The sequence below is a fragment of the Momordica charantia genome (genome assembly GCF_013281855.1).
Source record: "Momordica charantia cultivar OHB3-1 chromosome 11 unlocalized genomic scaffold, Mcharantia_2.0 BLBB01000011.1, whole genome shotgun sequence".
NCBI lineage: Eukaryota > Viridiplantae > Streptophyta > Magnoliopsida > Cucurbitales > Cucurbitaceae > Momordica > Momordica charantia.
Genome location: NW_028275159.1, coordinates 3,143,848 through 3,166,122, shown reverse-complemented (window position 1 = coordinate 3,166,122; position 22,275 = coordinate 3,143,848). Strand labels below are relative to the sequence as shown.

The following is a 22,275-nucleotide window of genomic DNA, read 5'->3' as shown; positions in this document are numbered from 1 at the left end:
TGGAGGAAATCAATTGTGACAAAAGTAGCATGATCATCAAGCGGATTTATTGCTTGATAAAATAGAAGGAAAAAAAAAAGGTGGTCAATAGATCCACGAATTCTTTGGTTTGACTCGAACAAAATGAAAGAATGATCGTACAGGAATTCAAACTTGAGATGAAAAAATTCATTCGAATGGAAGCTTTATGTTCAAGATTCTTAGAGAACTAGCTGGTTCTACAGAAAACTGTACAGATTTAGGGTAGCTGAAGTCATTTTACATTCAAAGGTTAAAAAAAAAAGAACACCAGAACGGAGAAAAAAGGAACATTTTGGTAATCTGATCTGTTGAATCTCAACTAAAACATCTATGGTTACAAATCCCATGATCCATATTTTACAGCAAATGGGCAGAAGCATGTGAACTTCCTCAGAAAGAAGAAGGCATAAGTGAGGGGTTAATCAAAGTCACTGGTTCGATTAATCGCCTTGCTTCGATTCAGCACTGTCTGGTTCGGTGGGGGTGGTGGCAGCGGGGGGTGAAGTTTGCTCATCAGCAGAGGTGTTCGAATGGATGCCTTTCTTGAACTGCACCAAGATCATGGTCATGTTATCACATCCCTCACCACCAGCTGTGGAAGGTGCCAAACACCTATCAAGTACTCTCTCACAAATCACAGAGAGTTTACTTTCCTGCATCATTTATTGCATTTATCAAATGTCAGAAGGCAGAAAGAACAAGGAGGAGAAAATATTCATCATTTTTATTTCTATAATCCATGAAAGTAGGCTGCCAGTATCTTAAGGAGGTTTACAAAATCCCCCGCAGTTAAATCCAAAAGATAATGCTTTCGAATCTTTAATCTACATTGGGTTTTCTCAAGATTCTCTCTTCTCTTCAACTCATCCTTAATCTTTATTTGGCCCCATAGCCAAATTTATTATGGATAAATGTGGTTAAAGCAATTATCTCAGAGCTTTAGTTGAAAAGTAACCAAAGTGTCTTTAAAAATTCTTAGAAGTATTGGTTGCTTTAAAAATTCTTAGAAGTATTGGTTGGATCGTTTTGAAGCGGCTAGGCTAAAAGTTTCCAATGGTGTGCTTAGAATTTTTTTTTAATATTAATGGCAAAATATTTAAATGAAATGGGAGAGTTTTATTTCTCCCTTTTCTTGCTAATATTTTGTCCTTTTTGTTTCTGTTTTATTTAATTCTGCCTGTTTTTATTGGTGCTTGTATTTTTGAACTCTGGTTTCTCCTCATCTCTTTCAATGAAAAGTTCAATTTCTTTGTTTAAAAAAAAAAAAAAAAATCTGAAAGATAATTTTATATGCGGATGAATTCAAGAGGCTTGAAGTCCTAGTTCAAGCTCTTGGGTAGAAACTTGAATAATTTAAAATTCTTGTTGTCTCTCGGATTTGGTATTGGGGTGGGTGACAAGTCTCCCGAAGATGGGTAGCATGGGTCATGAGCATAATGCAAGGAAGAGGACTCCGATAACCCGGACAAAGTTATAAAAAAATATCAATAAAGCTCAGTACCAACAAAACCTGCTCTTTATTGTTGAACACTAACAGGTTTTTACTTACTGATTCTAGCTGTTCATGTATAAAATCTACCAGTTGCTGGTTGGACATACAATCCCTGTAGAAATTCATCAGAACAGATATTAGCACCAAATTTCAAGCTTACTTCAATAAAATCAAATTCAAACGACAAGTTCAAACTAACATTAACAAGCAAAACAAAAAAGAATGGTGATTTATTTAGCTCGCTCGAACTTGTTCATTTTGAATCCTTCTTGACTAATAAGAATCACGAAGAAATGTCATAAGAAGAATGTATGTATCTATTCAATTTCTTTTCCTTTTTGATAGAAATATCCGAAAGAAAGAAAGATAAATATCTTGCATAGAGGCCAAGGACCGCCAGAAAGAAGAAGAAATGTCATTGCCTCATGCAAATGTTATTAACTCATAAAGAAAGAAAAAAACAAAAAATAAACTTGGTGAAACGGTGTCAGTTTCGGAATGCTACCATAAACTCAAAAGCTTCAATATTCAGCGCACCAAACGGTGGAACAGACCTATGACAAATACTTGGTACTCTATTGAAAAAAGAAAACCTTCAATTTTATGCTGCTTAAGAACATATTTTTAAGAATACTGTAGAAAATGATAAGCACATTAGCACTATTAGCACTATCATGCTAAAATAAAGTAAGTTAGATTATCATATTAAGATTAACCGATTGAAATACCAATACTCACTCCACCTATTAAGTTTAATCCTTGATTAAAATACCAAGTGCAAATGATATGGATATATAACAAAAAATAAAAACCAAGCCAAGGAGAAACCATATTTACATACCATATCCCATCACAGGCTATAACCATAAACTCGTCATCATCGGAAAGCTCGACCTAATTCAAAAATTACCCAAAAAAGGAAAACAGAATGTCATTAAAATTTTAAACCTATTTTGAGAAGTAAAGAAATCAAATCAATTGATAATTCAGATAGGATGAAAGTGGGAATCTTATGATATAGCTTCAGTTTAGCCATTCCTTGAGAAATTTGAATTGTAAATATAGCAGGTAGCATACGTACAGTGGTTACATCAGGATTTGCAGTGATAATTTGCTTTTCAGCAGGTAAAAATTTGTTCTGCTTAAATTCCATGTCACCTGCAGTAGTTGAAAGGCGGGATTATGGAAATCTAACAAATTAAAGTTCACATCCAAAATTTTTATAAGTTGCTAAGTTTTATTATTTATGTTCCCTTTCAATGGTAGTCTAGTCATTCACCAAACGCTAAGGAGGAAATTGAACTATACTAATCCATACAGATGGCAGGAGCGTAGAAAGCCAAACTGTTGGACATAAAACAAAGTATACTAGAAGGAAATTTGACAAGTAGTTTTCCGCATACCAATAGCTCTGGCAAGGTTCAAGCTACCATTGACTCGTCCAGCATGAATAAAACCACCAGCCTTCAGAATTCTTTCCCTCTCCGCCTCAAGGTCGGGCTTGTGATCTCTGGAGAGATTATGAGCCTGAACAAGAGTAACCATGTCAAGACCCGTTACCACTGTCTATAATTATAAAGCATGCAAGCCATTTCACTAAACTCCTCAACTCTATGCCTATATCTTTGTGCAAGTAGCATGACTTGTCCATGAGTTGTTTACTTTGAACTTCTGAACATCTGAATTCAAGCATGTTACACGTACTAAATCAAGTTCCAAGTACTACATCGCTCTAGGTTGCATTATCTAAAAATTATTCTTCAGAACCATGCCCATCAGTCATTTATAGCTGAATAAATACCTGACCCTTTCTTGATATCACACAACGAGAATCACCAGCATTAGCAACGACAAGTTGATTATTTCTAATAATTGCAACACAAGCTGTACATCCTGAAGTCGGGCCAGTAAAATCAGAGTGCGGACCCTGCCGAGATTATTAAGTTGGAATCTAGAATGATTAGTTTAATTTAGAACTTAAACTGATAAAAGTAAAATAACAATATAAAGCAGTACGGAGAAGACTGTTATGATTATTATGAGTATAAATTAATGTATCGTGTAATTCTCAATGAGATACCACCAGTACCTTGGAAAAGCAATGTTCCTCCTCTTAATTCACAATTATACTGATAATGTAAGCTAAAATTAAAGAGTGACTTAGAATTCTAATCCTACCTCTTCAAAAGCCCAATCATCAGCCTGGTCATTTGCATCACTGCTTCTTGGGGACCAGATTAACCCTTCTATCATGCCAGTGAACTTGTTTAATCTATCACCCAAAACAGCTAATTCTCTCCAACCTCTTTGTCCACGCATCATTTCATCCATTCTAGAAGACCAGAGTCATCAGTTATTAAGTTGGAAAGTGTGAAACAATAAGGTGGTGAATGGTGATAGAATGTTGCACTTGATATAATGGTGATAGAATCATAGACCATAATGTTGGGATAACTATGTGACATATCCCATACTTAATTAGTATATTTTTCAACCAATGTATCTTGTAGTAAATGCTTTCTCATAAGAAACCATGGAACACTGGAGGCTATCATGTAAACTAATTCAATAAGCTCCACCAGAAAGCAAGACCCATGCAACAAAAACTCATAATTTATTCAATAAGAAACAACAATTTAAACTCATGCTTGCTTGCTTGCTTTCTAGCTAACAACACTGGAGGATTTCCTGGGTCCGTGCAAGGGATTGTAGGACTATGATGGAGGAGGTGCTCTTATTCCCCCCTTTTCGGGATAAGGGTCGTTTTTTGTGGCAGGCTTGCATTCTAGCTTTGTTATAGGGTATTTGGCTGGAGAGGAATCATAGAGTGTTTAGGGGGTGGAAAAGTCCGTGGACTATGTTTGGGACATCGTTAGATTTAATACTTCGTTATGGGACTCGGTTTCTCATCTCTTTTGTAATTATTCGCTTGGCCTTATTCTTTTGGATTGGAGTCCTTTTCTTTAGGGGGCTTCCTCTTGCTGGGCTGTCTTTTTGTATGCCCTTTTTAGGCCTTTTGGTATATATTTAAACAATTTAAATTCATGCGAACAATGAACGCAAAACCCAATAAGGCAGGAGACATAACTAACCTGGGGATTCAAACTCACAAATGAGCTTTAGAAAAGAAAAATCCTATAGTTGGAATCAAGAAAGAAAAATAGAAGAAAGAGGGATAGTTCAGAAAAGGTCTTATTATGGGAACTCCCCTTCGAAACATGGAGAGGTCAATCATGAGAACTGTTAATCTCCTTCCATCCCCTTTGAAGAAAAATAAATGGCAGAATAGTTCTGAGAAGGTCTTATTAAGGGCACTCCCCTTTGAAACATGGAGAGGTCAAAGGATCATGAGAACTATTAATCTCCTTCCGTCCCCTTTGAAGAACCACCTATTTCTTTCAATCCAGAGGAACCCGCATAAATAGGGTACAGCATCCACTTGACAGCCCAAACACCCAACAATTTGAGAAATAGAAATAAACACTGACTCATAGTCCAATAGTAAGAAATAACCTGAGGAATGCTTTCTGCACAGAAGTTCCTATATCTCCAGCTGCATAAGCTTCATTTTTCTTCATTTGCTGATGTAGGTACTTGGCACAGAACTTTGCAACCACCTTACCTGAAGAGTTGAACATCTTAGATAAGCAACCATATCAAAGTTGAAATTATTTGAGACGGGAAGTTTTTGCTAATGCAATTACCATGTAGTTGTAGATATTTAAAACTTTCTCATTTCATTGATGAAAATAATTCATAGTTAAATTCCAAACTGAGCCTCAAAATTTCTCAGTTCTGAATGTCATAAGTTTTAATTTGTTCAATCAAATTGCGTTTGATGCTTATCCTCTAAATCGGACTTCTTTGAATAGTTCCTTCCATATAGTACTCTATTTAACTCCAGTAGATCTGTCTATATCATCCAAAGATGCTACAAAGTACAAATAAAAACAGAAGTTAGATTTCCTCAATGTTATTAAGTTGCTGTTAACGTATATTTCAAGCAGTATTTTCAATTTTTATGTCAAACACTCCATGGTGAATTTAAAAGAAAAAAAATCATGACAGACTATTTTCTCCAGTCATATTACTCAGTTGTTTGTAGCATAAAAATCGTACTACCCACATCCAAAACAGAAGAACTTTATACCCCATGTGTTCAAAAAGGCACCATCATAAAGAAGCAGATGACAGAAACATGCATTTTGCCATCATTTTACCTCCATGGCCGTCATAAACACCAAAGAATGAAGTGCAAGCATCCAGATCAGGAAATGCAGCATGCTACAAAGCAGTGAATAGAAGCATATCATTGCAACAGAAATTGCAAAATTTTGAAAATAATAAATTTAATTGAGCTCTTATCAATAGGATAGAGTGGAGCCATTTAATTGATTACTCACAGCATCTTCCATTGTGGCACGCCATCCTTGCATGGATGATAGTCCATATCTAAGCCTTCCATTCCCACCATCTTCAGAGGATTTTTCAGTTTTGGGATTGCTGAGGTATATACCCATTTCAATCTGACATCATAAAGAACATATATAAAACTTTTACCCTCTCTTCAATCAGGGGAAAGAGGTCAATAATGATTCTGATTCTCACTCTTAGAATCACTCAAGAAGGGAGAAACATATAACTTTTGATTAATACATTAGGTCTACAACTAAGAGAAGAGCAAGGCTCCAGCGTACTACATATTTCAGAAAATATTGGAGAAGATCGTGTAAAAAATGTTCTGAAACCCATAATAAAAATATATATATAGTAAATTTCTATGTGCCCTTTTCCTGATAAATCTAACAGACGCACTTGCCAGTACATAACAAAGAAAATCTTATTTGTAATATGAAAAATATATATTAAGAAAATAACGGTGAGAGATGACCTCCTATCAACTTCTGCTCATCCCACTTGCAGGGTCATACACTAAGAGCCTAGCCTAGGTCAATCTATGGATATATATCAGAATCAAACATAAAATCAGGGGCGAAACATCTTCGAAGTTAAATATATACTCATCTAATTACCTAATCAGGAAAAAAAAATAGTGTGCAAAGGTTTGAAATGGAAAAGAAGAACATCTACACTCTCGTGAAACCCATAATTTAGTTGGATATATCGTAGACAAATGAGATCCAAATTTCAGTAGAAACTTCGATCAACTAGGCAAACGGAGCATTCCAGAATCACTACATACCCAGTAATCCCGATAGCTCAATGCTTGGAATTAAGACTAAGAGGCAAATTCGTCCAGATAAAGTATAGGAAACCAAAATCGCGACTAAATAGAAATAAGATCCTTTAACACGAGAAAAGTGAAAATCTGCCTGCAATCCCAATACCGCAGTACGTACTATTCAAAATAGTAAATATTCCAAATTCTAGACAAGCGAGAAAATTGATGCGAAAGCAATCTTTTCTCAGTAATCAATAAAAATCCACGTGAAATCCCCGAAAAAAGTCAGCAATAAAATGAGGAAACGGAACAAACCACGAGATCAGTCAGCAGAACGAGATGTTACTAGGCACGAACAGCGACGGTAGAAGTAGAAACTAAGAAAAATCTTCTGAAATCTCAAAAGATGTAAACTCCACTGCGGCTATTCTGCACATTCAATCGCTCTCCAGTCTCCGCCTCTCTCTAATCAAGATTCTTGGTAAAATCGTTTCACAAATTTTCACTTTCTGGTTCAAGATGGAGGCTTTGGTCAATCTCAATCAGTCGTTTTCTGACCTTTTGTTTTTCTCATTCCTCCGCATGGCCAGCCCACAACCACCATGAAAAGCACTCAATTAACTGTAGCCCACGGTTCGAACTGTGCTGTTCGCTTGGCTATGGTGGTGAGCCATGGCTTTGTCGGTCGGCCGGTGAAGCGAAGGCCTCTACGCGCCGAAAGCGCGGGCTTTTGATGGTTCACTTCGCCATTAATTACTGGATAATCTTTTTTTTTTTACGGAGTGGATAATCAAAATTTTAAGTAGTTCAGTTGTTAACTTTTGGTTCAATTACTAATTTAGTACTCTTTAATCAGGCTTAATTTAATTTAAACACTGTAATTTTAAAAGTTCGAACTTGTTAGATTTAATTTTAACTTAATTGCAATTTAGTGATGATAATTTTGAATGTTGAAATTAATCTTAATAATGTGATGAAAGGTTCACACCGTCCTTATTATTGTTATATTGAGTTTGAGATGGTATTTTGTATATTGTATTTAGTTTATTGTGTTAATGGATTATCTTAGGATTTTGAGACTTTACAAAATTAAATTTGCTTTTTTTTTCTGGGTAAGATAAAGAAATTTATGAATAGTTGGTAAAATTTTTGTTTTTGCTTTGATTTTTCTAATTATTTTTTAGATTTTATATTCTATATTGAAACTAAGAGGCTATTAAAATTTTTGAAACTATTGATACTGTTTTGAAACTCAGTATAAATTATTAATTTAACTTTACCATTTTTATATTCATATTATTTTGATTTAATATTTTAATGTCTAACTTTATCGCTTCATAAATATTTCCCACAAAATACGAGTTAAATTAGACCCAAAAGATTGTTTCCATTAAAAATATATAAAACGTGTGTCACACTCTTTATTATATATGTATATTTTTTAGTTTAGAACAACTCATTTGAGATAAGTATTTAAAAAAAATTATTGAGATAAATCAACAAAATGATTTGAACTTTGAATTAAATTTTAATTGTATCAATATATGTTGGACTAATTATAAAACACATTTCTTTCCGTAATATTTGACCCATAGTCCAAAGTAGTTCCGAAAACTTCAATTTTTAATGGTACCAAATGTTTAACTAGAAGAACTTTAAAATTTCACTTCTAAATATCATTTCCAAACACTATTCTAGATATTTTCATGATACTATTTCATTTCATTTTTGTTTGTGGACACTTTTTCAAGCTTATTTTTATCCATTTACTTTTTTAAAGGACTATTTTGTCCTTTCATTTTTTTATCTCATTTTTTTCTATCATAATTGTTTTTAGTACAACATGGAGATTAGGAATTGAACTTACAACTTCTTAATTGAAAATATATGTCAATTACCACTGAGCTATATACTCACTTCATCATAATTTTAGCATAACATTTCACTCAATAAGCTTATTGAAATGTAAATTTATGACTACATGTTGTACTCACTCTTCATCATAATTTGTAATAAATGGTTACCACTGTATATAAAAGTTGTGTTAAAATTTTACGAATAAAGACTAAATTACTCACTCTTTGAAGATACAGTAACCAAAATATATGTTTTAAAAGTACACGAACAAAAATTTAATGTACTAATACTAAAATAAGTCGAAATGAAAAAATACAATGACCAAAATAGTATTTTAACCTTTAATATAATATTTAAAAAATCTCAACATTTTACATATTAAACACTCATGTCCAATGCCAAAACTGAGGATAACTCAGTGCAATTGATATATATCTGCAACCAAGAGGTTATGAGTTCAATCTCCCAACCCCACCCCATATGTTGTACTAGAAAAAAAAACTCATGCCCAACTTTACTCTGAAGTTGGGAAAAAATTTAATTAATTCATTTTTAAATCTTATAAAAGAGAAGCATTTTACTTAAAAGGATTGTTTCAAAATATCCCAAACACACTTAGTCAAGTCCCTTTCCATGGACCTATATATAAAAAATAAAAAAGGACAAAAAAAAGTCCCTTTCCATAGACCATAGCTACAAAGTATTTAACTCATCAATGGGTGACGTCTAATCAACAATTATGTTATCTTTATACTAAAAAGAAAATGAGAAAACAAATAAGAAAATTATGTTATCTTTGTGATAAAGCATATCCAAAGGCTAAGAAAATGCTACCAATTCAGTGGGCTGATTGCTGAATTTAATTGACTTCTCCAAAGCCACCTAATGACAAAATAAAAGCACGTACAAGAAAACTGTTTGAAAAGCAGTTAATTATTTTGTACAACTTTCTGCAAGCAGAAAACAAGCTTATCAGTTCACTGATTATAATTCTCAAATAATAACAATAATAAAGTTTAAATTATATATTAATGTTTATAAATACTTTTTAAAATTTTATAAAAAAATCTAAAGCCCAATAGCTAGCTGCCCATCCAACTATTTTTCTTTCTTAAGAAAAAGTTTATAGTTTTTAAAGAATTGAAATATTTATAAGGTTTTTTTCGGGTAGGGATAGGGGGAAAATCCCAACGGGTCGAAATAAATCTGACCCACATAATTTTAAATTTTTAATGTTCTTGTTAGCAATTTTCTTACGGGTCGAAAATCCATGTTGGATGAGCAGAAGAGCTTGCCTTTTCTTGGCGATCTATAATACATTTAAACATTCATAATGATTTAACAAAACTACAGAGATTGAATTAAAAAATTCGAAACTAAATTAAAATGGAGCATAAATGAGAATTAAAAATTCAATCTACTTGAAAGATGCAATATCCAAAGCAAGCCCTCAAATGCCATTCTGCCATGGAAGGTGAAGAGCAAGCTTTCATTGTAACATTAAATAGGGAAAGGTTTCAATTAGTCAAAAGATGAGAAGAAAATTGGTAGCAGAGATGAGGAAATCTCAAGTAAAGAGTAAGATAAAAGCAGAGACATTATTGAGGGGAAAACTGAGGGGCCACACAAGGGCTAAAGTACAACAAGCAATGTTTTTGATACATCATATAAATTCAAAATCTAATGTAACAACTGGACCATCATGAAATCCTGTTATTCTCCAGCCACCCGAAAGTACTTTCGATGGGCGATCAAGAGAAATGCAAGAAACTTTTGCTCCTAATTACTAAACAAAGTTGATAGGACCCCAAAAAAAAGATATACAACTCAATATAAATGATCAGTTATTTGTCTTTCGCGATGAGAACGTAAAACTTGGAACGAAAATTTTTTGATCAAAAACGTAATGGGAAATCGAAATCCCACATGACTAAATTCACGCAAGTAAATTCTCACATGCCTGAATCTCAACCCTCTGAGTCGCAAGAATTCCTTCTCCAGAAGGGCTAGAGTTGAGGCTCTTCATAGCACCACCAAAAATGGCTTTCTGGAAAAAATTATCTTCCATCTTCTTAAGAACCTCCTTCACAACGGCGAAATCCAGACCCCCGATCGAAACTAGCTTCCCTAGAATCTCACCAAAATTGTTTGGTGCTTTGGGTAGATCGATGCCGATATCATCCATCATTGACCCATACAGAAGGCACCCGGAACCTATATCCCTCGCAGTCAAGACATTCTTGTTCAGCAAGTGCTCGAGAAGCTTAACAACTGGGTCGACGCATGGTGGAATCTTTTCAAGTGCAATGGTAAGGGCTTCCTTAACGACATCAGGGTGATAAGCTGGGGTTTTCAGCTCCTCTACACACTGTAGAGCTTCATCGAGAATCCGTACGCTGAAGTACTCCTCAAGTAGCGAAACAGTTTTCTTGTGAAGATCAGCAGAGTTGGACACCACAGCAGGAGTTGCAGGCTTCTGGGGAGAGGGCATGGCTGATGCAACCGGAGCAACTGGTCTAGGGTTGTGAGATACAGGCTGAGTTCCAGGCGTGGAACTTGGTCGGGCAGGAGATGCAGCGCTACCCTGCAACAAGGCACTTGTTTTACCCGTTATTACACCACCACTTCCCTGAGGTAGATATTTTGAATTGATGGAAGGTGTTTTGCCGATTAATGGTGTCTGGACACGGGCAGAAGCCTGAGTAGGACCTCCGCTTTCGCCCCTCGGCATTGCTCGGGATCTTGAAACCTCCCAATTGTCTGAATCAAATCCAGGCATACCAGGCATTTTCCTGGCTCCAGGCATTCCAGGCATCATACCTCCAAAGCCGGGTCGGGCAACAGGAAAACCACCAGGACTTAATCCTCCAAGAGCCTCAGCAGCATTACGGCCATTTCTCATCATAGCAATCGAACCCGGACGAAGCCCTAGATTCTTCTCGGCCTCTGAATGAATTTCAGTGATGGTTTTTGCTTTCACCTGCACCCCAGAAAGGAATTATCAGATTTGCAAGTTCCCAGGCATGACAACGGTTAAGTTGGAAAAAAAATCTCTAGAGAAGGCCCCAGAACAAGTCAAATAGCAAACCTCAATTATCAACGAAACAGAGAGAACAGACAATGGCTGCTTTCTCGCCATTTTACAACAGCCACACACCATCAGTTTAATTTCTTTCTACACAAGATCTCAAATAATGAATCTAATGAACATCTTCGTTACTAGAAACTATCAGAAATGAGGATCTTCAGATCTATTTTTAAAAAGGTGATGCCAAACACAACATAATACAAGTGTCTGCCACTTGGTCAGCAGGGGATTTTGGCCAATAAAAACATTGTTTTTTTTTTTTTAATTTATATAATGGCCTATAAGAATATGGAACTGCAGAAAGACAAAACATAAGAGGACCATAAAAAGTAACTCGAACAAAGAACTTGTAAAACCATAATCATTAACTAATACAAAAGAATTTCACCTCTTCGCGCCTAGGAACCCAGTTATTGGCCCGTAAATCAAGAACATCGCGAACCATAAATCTTAACCTTGGTGCTAGTTGGGTGTTTGCGGTGAGCTCCTTCAACCTGCTGAAATATAAATCATTGACCCGCCGAGATTTTGGGCTCTCATCCAGCTGCTTACCAATTGTGTTAAAAAACTGACAAATAGCCTCAACATTCTCCTCAGCAGGGCATGCTTTATTATCAGACCCCAAAAGCTCCTGTGCATTGTTAATAGAATCAAATTAACTACACCAACCATTCAGAACAGAGATCATAAAAATGTACGTGGATGAGTACTGATAGTTACCAGGACAATATGGTGAACAATCTTTTCAGGCACCATCTTCTGTTTTAAAAGCTCACCTATCAGGCGAATGTTTCCTAGAGTACGAAGCTTAACCATTCTTTCTTTATCTCTTCTTTCCATTTCATGCTCAGGATCATCCATCTGCCTGATTTCTACCCTCAGGTTATCAGCACCTTCAAATGCCTCTTGGCAAATATTCAAGAGGACTCGTTTGAACGTGATATCTTTCCCTCCAGGCACGTCAGATGAAAATGGTGGAAGTTTCTCGTTAAGGTCAGAGCACAAAAGTGCATACATAGGGCAAAATGTGGGTTCAAACACAGCCTTCTCAAATATAAGAGATATAACATCCTATATACCAAAACTTAAATCATGTTAGTTCATTGTCTAACAAATCGCCTCGAAGCACAGAAATAAACACACTATATGCAATAGTACGAACCTTTAAAATATCAGCGGTTGTAATTCCAGAGTCAATCAGTTGACCCTTAAGGACGTCAAACTTTTCTGGGGTCAATTTATTAAGTATGCTGCAAAACAAGTAAAGGAATTACCATCTCTAATTCCAATTTTCCACAACATACTGTGAAATGTAAATTGGGGGTATAATAGTTACCCTTTTACCGTCTTCAGAACACGTTCCTTTTCTGAGATATTACCTCTTCTAACTGACCAAGGAACTTCAGCCTTGATAAGGGCAGGTGCAGTACCGACCTGTTCGCACATAAACAAAATAAGAACAATGCCAGAGCCAGCAAATCTAACATATCAGTTGAGGAAGGGGCAATATGCCTTCGTAAGATTTAATAATGCAACCTCAGATAGGGAAAGTTAACTGATGGAAAATTATTACCCCTTGGTTACCAGAAACTTGAGACCTATTATTTGAGCCTTGCAACCTTGATTCAGATTGTCCAGAAAAATCCTTATTCTCACGAGCTGCCTCCCAAGATCCTTCATCTGCAGAGGCAGGTAACAGTCCGGATCGACCACGCCAGTCTCGATTGTCAGGCTCAAAGTAACGGCTTTGAGATTGTGATTGCGGCTAAAGAAAGTAGGAACATACGTGTTATTAAAGTTTGAACAAGGTTCTACAACTGTGTGTGTGTTGAAAGTAGGAGTAAGGGAATTATACAGGGATGATTACGATTTTAGTTCAGTAACTTTATGTTCTGAGTTATGAACTGATTCATACGTAAAACCAGTGACACAGGAAAAGGAAAAATCCCTTTTAAAACTTACAATGCTTTCAGAACGAGCCCATGTTTGATCCTCCCCAACAATCTCAGTCTCAACTTCTAGTTTGACCTTCAATATATCCTCCGGGACTGTTGCAACCTGAGAAGATAAATATGTTAATTGACAATCTAATAAGAGCATATGATGGTAATCAAAACCATAACAACGCCGCAGATTGAACTAAATATGACACAAAAATGGACAATTTCTCTACACCCACAAAAAGCATCAGCCAATCAACCTAATGGCAGTTAGGGACGGATAGATGAACCAGTACCTCCCTAATCTGCAGAAGCTGGTCTCGAGTGTATTGGATTCTCTCACGACCTTCGAACCGTAGATCTCCAGTCTAAAAAAATTCGCAGCATATAACCATTAGACAGCGTATATAATCATACACAAAATTAAATTAAACAATTGATCTGGAAAGTGATTGTCTAGGCCTATAACCAGAAAACAGACTCCTAAAGATTTTTGAAGGAAGATATAGAAATTATCATGCTTACGTTTTAATTGTAAATGCAATCACAGGGGCCAACACCAACTTATGCAGCCTTTTTTGGATAAGAACCAACTAATGCACCCTATAATCACTCATACTTGGCATGAACCATATAATAACTCAATAGAATATTTTCCAGTAAGTGGTCATCATGGTTTGAACCTTATGATCTCAAATATCTGGACATATAGCTCACCTCTTTGATTATTGAACCAAGACCAACACATGGTTGTTCCCATGTCTAGATATGGAATGTAGTTTCTACATCTTATTAGAATGAGATGGTGTGCAGCTAACTATCGTGTCTATTTTTTTACTCTTAAATTATTCAGTCAAATACTATAAGCATTTCAACAAACAGAAATAATAATACATATACATACATACACAGCAATGACACTTCATAGACACACTAAAAGGTTGGGCTTCTGATAGATCAACATTAGTAACTTTTCCTGACTGAAGGCAATGCCCCATATCCTATATCCCACTGCATTGACCAATCTCTATAAATTTTGTAAATCTATATGTAATGTAGGTTCTTTATGGGCATCATGAACTCAAGCAATGCCCACCTAAAATCCTACATGATATTCTATGTCCATATTTACATCAGATACACGTACTTGAGTGCCCTGACAAGAATTAGGACAATATCGCTTCATAGAAGAAATCCTGAAATCACGATTACCGTGAATTATAGAAGCTAATCTATTATCAAGCAACGTGAAAACCGAGATGGAACCCACGGTAAAAATAACGTCAAAACGGGAGAAAGACAACACTTTTAAACATTCCAGATCTACAAATAACAAATCCATACATCCATATTGATAAAAACACAGATACACGACAGAATCCCCAAAAATCATCCACACGTATAACATATGTCACGAATATCGCATCCCTAACGCTATTTTTATAATAAACAGAGATGGAATTCGACCTTGAAGATTGGCACAGCGCCGCCATGTGGACGGAGCGACGAGGAATCGGCGGAGGAAGAATCGAAGCGAGGGGTAACAAATCTGGTTCCACGAAGGCCACCGCCACCACCTGGTCTCAAACTTATCGCCGTCTGATCTGCCTGCATAACTCCACCGATGCAATTCTTTGTTGCGCGTCACAGAGATGGATGAGGAGAGAGAGAGAGAAAGAGGGGACGAGAGAGAGATAGAGAATCGTTCGAAGCGGAGAAAAAAGAGGATTGAGATATGGAGGATGTTGGCTTTTGGAGATTATTTTCGACAGATAGAGACAGAGTAGGATTCTATCTCTACCTGCGTCTCTGTATTCTCTTCGCAGCTGCAAAGAGAGAATGGGGTGAGTGAGGAGAAACGCGAGCTCCAAAGAAACCCTTATTGTTGCCGTTATTCCCCTTTTTTTAATTAACAAAAAAATAAAATAAATTGCTTAATTTTATAATAATTAAAATCCGCTCTATTTCAGGATTTCCGTCTCTTGCATTGCACTGTTGTTCTGAGAAAGCGGATTCCACCTTCAATTAAATACTTTGAGAAATAAAATTACAATTATTACTTGTTCGCTGAATCTTGAAAGCATTATGTGGGCCCCGCGGCCCAAATTCTGTTTATTCTGGCCCAATAAGTTTACTCTAAAGTGGGCCTGGTCCATTCATTTGTAGGCTCGGCTTCGTCTAGTGTTTATGGTCCACCATTCGTTTTGCTCCAGCCCAGTGTATTTTCCTTTCAAATCTTCAATATTTGGTTTAAATACACTTTAAATAATATTAGAAAACAAACCATTTGTTAGTAGTCATATATTTTCTTGGTACGACATGTGACGGTGGGGGTCTAAATCACAATATCTTTGTTAGAAATATATGACAATTACCGTTGAGCTATGCTCACTTTGACAGTGATACATGATTTTTAAAACGAAAAAAAACAATTGAAAATCGTGATTTTATCTCTTCGTTCCATTTAATGTTCATGTCCGTGAATAAACACGGAATTTAAATAAAAACTTCCAATAAATCATATTTAGTTTTTTTTGTATAACATGTGGGATGAGATATCGAACTCAATCTCTTGATTGAATATATATGTCAATTACGCTGATTTATGTTTGCTTTGGCTACGGATATTTAGTTTATATGCAATATTTAACTTTTTAACTTTAAATTATTTTTAAATCAATCGAATAAATATGAAACAATCTTTTAGTGGAATATACACTTCAATTGGTTGAGTCTAATTATAACATATATATATATATATATATATATAGACAAACACACGTATATGTATGTATGTATATATATGTATTTTGGAGCGGATCCATAAGGACTTGTCATTGGATGTGTGGAATATTTTATCCTCCCCCAGTCCTTGCCTTATGTTTTATTTAAAAAATAGTCCAATGAATCTCTTAATCATACCTGCCTGCAACCCATTTAGTTCACATTTTTCCTCCCTCATTTTTTACTTCCCTCCTTGCTACACTTTAGGGTTGAGATCGGTTCGACCACATCGGTTTCTAATAGAAACCGACAATTTCCCTCCTATGCATGGCTCCGACCGCGATCGGTTCTATCTGTCGGTTTGTCGATTTAACCAATTTTTTTTCTAAATACTGTATCCTTTGGCTTTTTTCCTGAGGCCCCGAGGGGCGGGGGCGCGGTTTGCAGCAAGGAGAACAGAGGACGGTTGGACGGCGAGGAGAACGGGGGTGGTTGGAGTTTGGACGGCGACGGCGAGAGACGGGGGGAGGTTGGACGGTGACTCGACGACGGCGAAGGCGAAGAAGAGAAGAGGGAATGAGGGAGAACAGAGTGACAGCGAGAAGAGGGGGCGGTTGGACATGGGTGGTTGGACGGCGAGTCGGAGACGATGATGGCGGAGGGCGACGACGAAGCGAATTGAGAGAGTGCGGAGAGAGTGAGCGACGACGTGAGGGAAGAACATAACTTGAGATTTGAGAAAGAGAAACCCTAAATTGAGAAACAAATGTTTGATTTTTGTTAATAAAAAAAAGAAATTAGATTATATTGTCGGTCGCTCGATCGGTATCGTCTAGTCGACGGCCATCGACCGACCAACAAATTCGATTTAGGAACCCCAAAATCGATAGTGTGTAAAACCGACCAACCGACCTCTTTTCGATCCATTGGCTCGATTTTTCAGATTTCCACGCTCACCTCTAGCTACACTTTTCATTTTTTTCTTTCCCTCCCTCCATATTATATATATATATCATTAGTAGTCATTATCGTTAATTTACATTTTTGGACATGTATTAATAATATTTTAAGATTTTGCTTTTATATAATTTGTATTATAAATTAACCAACATTCTTAAGAAATTTAACAAAATTCATTTTTTAATGAGATTATTTAAAAAAAATAATTATTGAAATGATTATTTAATATGGAAGTTTGACTTTTTCTAAAAAAACTTGAGTCGATGTGACTTGATATCTACTTATGATTAAGAGATTATGATTTCAAATTCTCGTCGTGAAAATACGAAGGCTTTAATTTTTAATAAAAACTTTTATAGAATTTGGTACGATAGCAAATGAAAGGCGACTTTCCCACCCTCTGCCATAACATGCTTATTTGAATTACTCTGAAATTGGCAACCTTTTTTGTTTCCTTAAAATATTAAGAGGCACATGCAATGCAAGGACGACAAGAAACCATAAAGCACAAAATTTCCTTAATAATAATTACTCACAAGGACCACCAAAAATGAGAAATTAAAATTAGCTATAAATAAATATAATAGGCAATAATAAATTAATAACACGTGTAAGCACATCTTCCACACTAAAATGCTTATTAAGAGCTTCGAAAAATGTGCCATTCATTTTTACACAGTTAGTCGCAATCTGCTTCTTCTTCTTCAGAAACGCTCTGCAACTCACAGGTCAATTTCCGGTCCTCCATCTCCCAATCCACCGCATTCTCAGGGATTCCATGTCTTTCTCGGCCTCCTTCTCGGCTCCTTTCAATGTCTGTTCGCAGACCGGAACAAGTTTCTGCGCTTCTCTTGCTTCCTGGCCTTCCATGGCTGCTTCTTTGATTCCATCCCTCAAAACCTCGCTCGGCTCTTCCAAGTCGGCTTTTCTGCGCCATAATTTGCCTCTGCAGTCGTTGAATTCTCGTTGCGTCTTCTCGAAAGCTCAATTTTCTGGTGTTTCGGCCAGGGCGGCTACGGATAAGAATATTTATGACTTCACTGTTAAGGTGTTTTTATGTTTACTTTTATTCCTTTTCGTTTGAGTGTTAATTCTTCAATATTGTTCCTCTGGAGTGATGATGAATTGTGGTTTGTCTGTGCTTATTTTTGATTTTTTGTTGAATTTTGACTGGAGAATACAATTTCGCTGTGGCAACATACACTTCAGCAAGAGTCAATGCTGAATTGTAGTTAATTTTGAAACTTGCGGTTTTGTCTGTCCATCTCTTTCATGCCAAAACGGTAAAGAAGTTTTTCTGCATCGAATGATGTCTATGTAGATATATGAAAATTAAATATAGCATATAACCAAAGCTTTTGAGGTAAGTTTCGATTTAACAAGATATTAGGTTGTGTGAATTCTGATTTTCGTTACTTTTCCATTGGTATTAATGGTTCACGTGTTTGGTTTCGTGAATCAAATTTATGTTCAAAGCTCATGTATGATAGAGACACGTCTTTGACATATTATCTTAAATTTTTAGGTTTAGTAGTGATTTAACAAATGAGCATAGATTCTTCCCTCCAGGAAGTTAATTTTGAATGTATTATGAAGCTGAATAGAAATTTTCAAAATGGATTTCTTTAGGATGCTTATGACTTAGTAGGAGAGTGTTTTCTGGTGCAGGATATTGATGGAAAAGATGTTTCTCTGAGCAAGTTCAAAGGGAAGGTTCTATTGATAGTAAACGTTGCTTCTAGATGGTATTCAACCCTAGCTAACTTTGGTTAGGCTAGATGCTTAGCCTTAAATTATGCAGTCTGGATTTCTGAAAAGGCTTATTATAAATTTGTATTCTATTATTTCATTAAAGATTTCTTTTTTTTATTCCAGTGGCTTGACAACTGCAAATTACTCAGAACTGTCACACTTGTATGAGAAGTATAAAGCTCAAGGTATGAAAAAGCTTTGGTAGGAGTTGCATTATTTCTTGGGACTCCGTTGAACACCTGACGAATACTTTGTTTTAGCTAATCTGATAAGTTTTTTCCATCAATGATTCTGTGGCTTTCTTTCAGTTATAATATGGTTACTGTAATTGATCCTTCCTCTACAAGACTTATTTTCCTAATTTTGGTTAATATGCCTGAATAAGTTGTAGACGAGAGTCTAAAACTGTGTATATGTATTTGTCTTGGTTACACCAATTTACCTCTATGGCAGGTGTTCGTTCAAGTTCTTTTCTATTTTGGCATTTCTTAAATGAAATTCGACATCAAAGTTGGCTGAAAATATCCTAGCGAATGAATGAACATCTTTTGTTACCACGTGTATTGCTCAAAGAACTTCCAAGGCAACATAAAAATAGCGTCCCTGTAGATTACAAAATTTGGAGCTTGTAGTGTATTTAAGAAGATGTTCCCCTTCAGATATACAGCCGAACTTGTTGACTTGTTGAAGTGAATTAGATGGATAGGAATCTTAGTTCTTTATGAATCTTCTTACTACTTGGTGCATATATTTGAACATGCATAGCAAGAACAGTCGTTTGGCTAGTAAGAAGCTTAAAGCTCAATAGTGTGGGCTGTGCATAACATAACTTTGTGAATTTCTAAAGAGCTGATATATGTTCAGTCACCATATTGGTTTTAATGGCACATGTTATTTGGTCAGTTTCTTTTATATTTGAGCTGTATGAGTCAATTCTCACTCTCCCAGACGAAGATATCAGGTTCAGCCAAGCGAGTTGAGAGATTTGTGTTTGGTTTGGGAAAGAATTGTCCATATTATTTTATATAACATCTGAGAAGTATGTATTATCACAATCTCATGTATGTGTTTTTGTCTGGGGTGAGTAGGATTGGAGATTTTGGCTTTTCCTTGCAACCAATTTGGAGGTCAAGAACCTGGGTCCAATCCAGAAATCAAGCAGTTTGCCTGCTCAAGGTTCAAAGCGGAGTTCCCAATTTTTGACAAGGTATATCGATTGTATATGTTATCACGGGACGCAATTTAATGCGAACGTAGCAAAATAGTAATAGAATTGCTGTATATCAGGTCGATGTCAATGGTCCGAATACTGCTCCAGTATATCAGTTTCTAAAATCAAATGCTGGAGGGTTTTTAGGCGATCTTATCAAGTGGAACTTTGAGAAATTTTTGGTGGACAAAAATGGTAAAGTTGTTGAGAGATACCCTCCAACAACATCACCTTTTCAAATTGAGGTATGGCTGGTTTTATTTTTTAAGGTGCATCATTCTGAATTTCGTTGCATTATATAATTTTTGCAAGCGTTGACTGTTTTAGCTATTAAGTTGTGTTCTTCATATCTCTCCAATCTAGTAATGTTAACATCACTTTCAACTATGTCTCGTGAGATTAGTCGAACGAATATTTGACAAAAAAAAAAACATTACTTTCAACCATGTGTTTCTCTGGTTTGTTATATAGTTCTATTCTATAAACATTTTTGAAATCTATGTCAAATTATATTATATAAAAAAGAAATCGAAAATTTAGATTTTGTTTTTTAAATTTAGCTAAGAATTCAAAAATGTTTTGGTGAAATGAAATTGTACAAAAACATGCATAATTTTCAAAAACAGAAAACGAAAAATGAAATTAACTTTCAAGGCATATTTTCTCAGTCATTGATGATCCACGAAGTATTTATTCCACGTACTGCCCTAATATTTTTGTTTGACATTGTTGATTCAGCTTTCAGTCGAGATAACAATCTCTTAAATCATGTACCGCATTAGAAATTTCGCCTAGTTTTATGCTGACTCCCCAAGGATATGCTATGAAATCCTTTATGATGAAACTGATAGAATGTATGTACATTAGATCATAGAATCTTATATATCATGCTCCAAATTTTGGTCTGCTGGAACTTTTCACATTATTGGGAATTTATGCAGAGGGTAAATGTGGAAAGTTAACTATGATTGTATTCCTTTGTTGGTCGTGAACTATGCATTCAGAGTCAGCAACCAAGCTATAATTCTTGAAAATAAAGTGCTTTTTTGAGTTGTGAACACTTTCCAGCTCCAATTTTTGCTATTTTGATTTCTTAGAAGGACATCCAAAAGCTTGTTGCCGCGTAAAATCTCGAGCGGGGAGAAAGTTTACAGCAGTTAAAATCATCAGAGGAAGAAAAGAGAAGAAGGAATGTACATATGTTTACCGTTACAGAGGCTTATCGACATTGAATTGTATGGATACCGTGTATGAGTTAAACTTGTATTTACTTGGTCTCTTGTCCTGTAATTTTAACCATATCATATTTATAATGATGTAGTTTGAGATATTACTTCTTGCGGGATGTTGCCTTCTCGGATGGCAATGTCTGCAGCCCAAGAGCAAGGTATTCAATTTACGTGGACACGGTGAAATCACAATTTTTTATATATCACGAAATATATATTAAAAAAATCAATTGATATGGATTCGTTATGTAGTATTAATATTAAGAATTTTAAATTTATTTTAGATTCGTGTAATAATTGTTAATTTATGTCATTTTTATGGGATTTTTATTGTATAGTTTTTCCAAAAATAACTATCCATCTATATTTCTATAAAATTATGGAATTTCGAAGGATTGTTTGCCTATTCTAAACATTTTGTTTTGGACCTTTTAATAAAGATAAATGTCGGTTTTTTTCCCAGTTGCATGAATTATACATATCCTATAATTTTAGAAAGAGTGAATTTTCTTTATCAAGCTTTGACTTGTTAATTCTGTTTTTATTTAATTAATGTATTGGTATTTTAGCCACGTTAATGCACCTTAATTAATTTCATTTCACGGGACAAATTTTTTTCCTACAAGAAACGGACATTTAAAATCATAGGATTTTGTTGGACAGTTGGATGATTTTTGTTGTAAGCAGATTCGTATGATTTGAACTTTTTAATTATTTATTTATAAAAAGAAAAACTTCTTAATTATTTCAGAACCTCAAAGTGATTTTAACTTTTTAAACTTATCTTACTGACAATTCTATACAGGGCAAACCCATGGGC

At 35.5% G+C, this 22,275-nt stretch overlaps 3 protein-coding genes and 1 non-coding gene across 5 annotated transcripts; 1 reads left to right on the top strand and 3 right to left on the bottom strand.

Moving 5' to 3' along the window:
• Positions 1 to 138: 138 nt before the first annotated feature.
• On the bottom strand, positions 139 to 7,361 carry LOC111012444 (putative protein phosphatase 2C 60). Of its 2 annotated transcripts, none has more exons than XM_022286601.2 (11): positions 7,011 to 7,361; positions 5,917 to 6,039; positions 5,734 to 5,797; positions 5,027 to 5,135; positions 3,692 to 3,845; positions 3,315 to 3,440; positions 2,917 to 3,040; positions 2,595 to 2,671; positions 2,355 to 2,407; positions 1,571 to 1,625; positions 139 to 674 (listed from the first exon to the last, which is right to left on the bottom strand). In XM_022286601.2, exons 2-11 carry the CDS (start codon positions 6,031 to 6,033, stop codon positions 462 to 464), a joined length of 1,092 nt encoding a protein of 363 aa, XP_022142293.1. In that variant the 5' UTR covers positions 6,034 to 6,039; positions 7,011 to 7,361; the 3' UTR covers positions 139 to 461. The 2 variants fall into 2 exon arrangements, with proteins under 2 accessions (XP_022142293.1, XP_022142301.1); XM_022286609.2 differs by lacking the exon at positions 7,011 to 7,361 and adding an exon at positions 6,717 to 6,877.
• A 2,770-nt stretch (positions 7,362 to 10,131) lies between these two features.
• Positions 10,132 to 15,467, bottom strand: LOC111004585 (eukaryotic translation initiation factor). The gene is made up of 9 exons (XM_022275638.2): positions 15,048 to 15,467; positions 13,877 to 13,948; positions 13,603 to 13,698; positions 13,214 to 13,405; positions 12,977 to 13,074; positions 12,803 to 12,890; positions 12,361 to 12,711; positions 12,029 to 12,271; positions 10,132 to 11,532 (listed from the first exon to the last, which is right to left on the bottom strand). The coding sequence occupies exons 1-9, from the start codon at positions 15,192 to 15,194 to the stop codon at positions 10,489 to 10,491; spliced, it is 2,331 nt and encodes a 776-aa protein (XP_022131330.1). The 5' UTR covers positions 15,195 to 15,467; the 3' UTR covers positions 10,132 to 10,488.
• LOC148208025 (small nucleolar RNA snoR103) lies at positions 14,627 to 14,732 on the bottom strand. The gene has a single exon (XR_015789111.1). It is a non-coding gene; the product is annotated as a small nucleolar RNA snoR103 (small nucleolar RNA).
• Positions 15,468 to 17,928: 2,461 nt separating the features above from the next.
• LOC111010846 (putative phospholipid hydroperoxide glutathione peroxidase) lies at positions 17,929 to 21,556 on the top strand. Its single transcript, XM_022284422.2, has 6 exons — positions 17,929 to 18,312; positions 18,933 to 19,009; positions 19,140 to 19,201; positions 20,105 to 20,223; positions 20,304 to 20,471; positions 21,324 to 21,556. Exons 1-6 carry the CDS (start codon positions 18,043 to 18,045, stop codon positions 21,351 to 21,353), a joined length of 726 nt encoding a protein of 241 aa, XP_022140114.1. The 5' UTR covers positions 17,929 to 18,042; the 3' UTR covers positions 21,354 to 21,556.
• Positions 21,557 to 22,275: the final 719 nt, after the last annotated feature.

Coding starts and splice junctions, on each gene's coding strand:
- LOC111012444 (XM_022286601.2), bottom strand. CDS start 6,033: ATGGGTATATACCTCAGCAATCCCAAAACTGAAAAATCCTCTGAAGAT. Junction 2,408..2,594: donor CAAATCCTGATGTAACCACT/GTACGTATGCTA, acceptor TTTTTGAATTAG/GTCGAGCTTTCCGATGATGA. Junction 1,626..2,354: donor ATAGCCTGTGATGGGATATG/GTATGTAAATAT, acceptor GAATTTCTACAG/GGATTGTATGTCCAACCAGC.
- LOC111004585 (XM_022275638.2), bottom strand. CDS start 15,194: ATGCAGGCAGATCAGACGGCGATAAGTTTGAGACCAGGTGGTGGCGGT. Junction 12,891..12,976: donor GTTCTGAAGACGGTAAAAGG/GTAACTATTATA, acceptor CTTGTTTTGCAG/CATACTTAATAAATTGACCC. Junction 12,712..12,802: donor CAACCGCTGATATTTTAAAG/GTTCGTACTATT, acceptor TTTGGTATATAG/GATGTTATATCTCTTATATT.
- LOC111010846 (XM_022284422.2), top strand. CDS start 18,043: ATGTCTTTCTCGGCCTCCTTCTCGGCTCCTTTCAATGTCTGTTCGCAG. Junction 18,313..18,932: donor TTTATGACTTCACTGTTAAG/GTGTTTTTATGT, acceptor TTTCTGGTGCAG/GATATTGATGGAAAAGATGT. Junction 20,224..20,303: donor AGTTCCCAATTTTTGACAAG/GTATATCGATTG, acceptor GCTGTATATCAG/GTCGATGTCAATGGTCCGAA.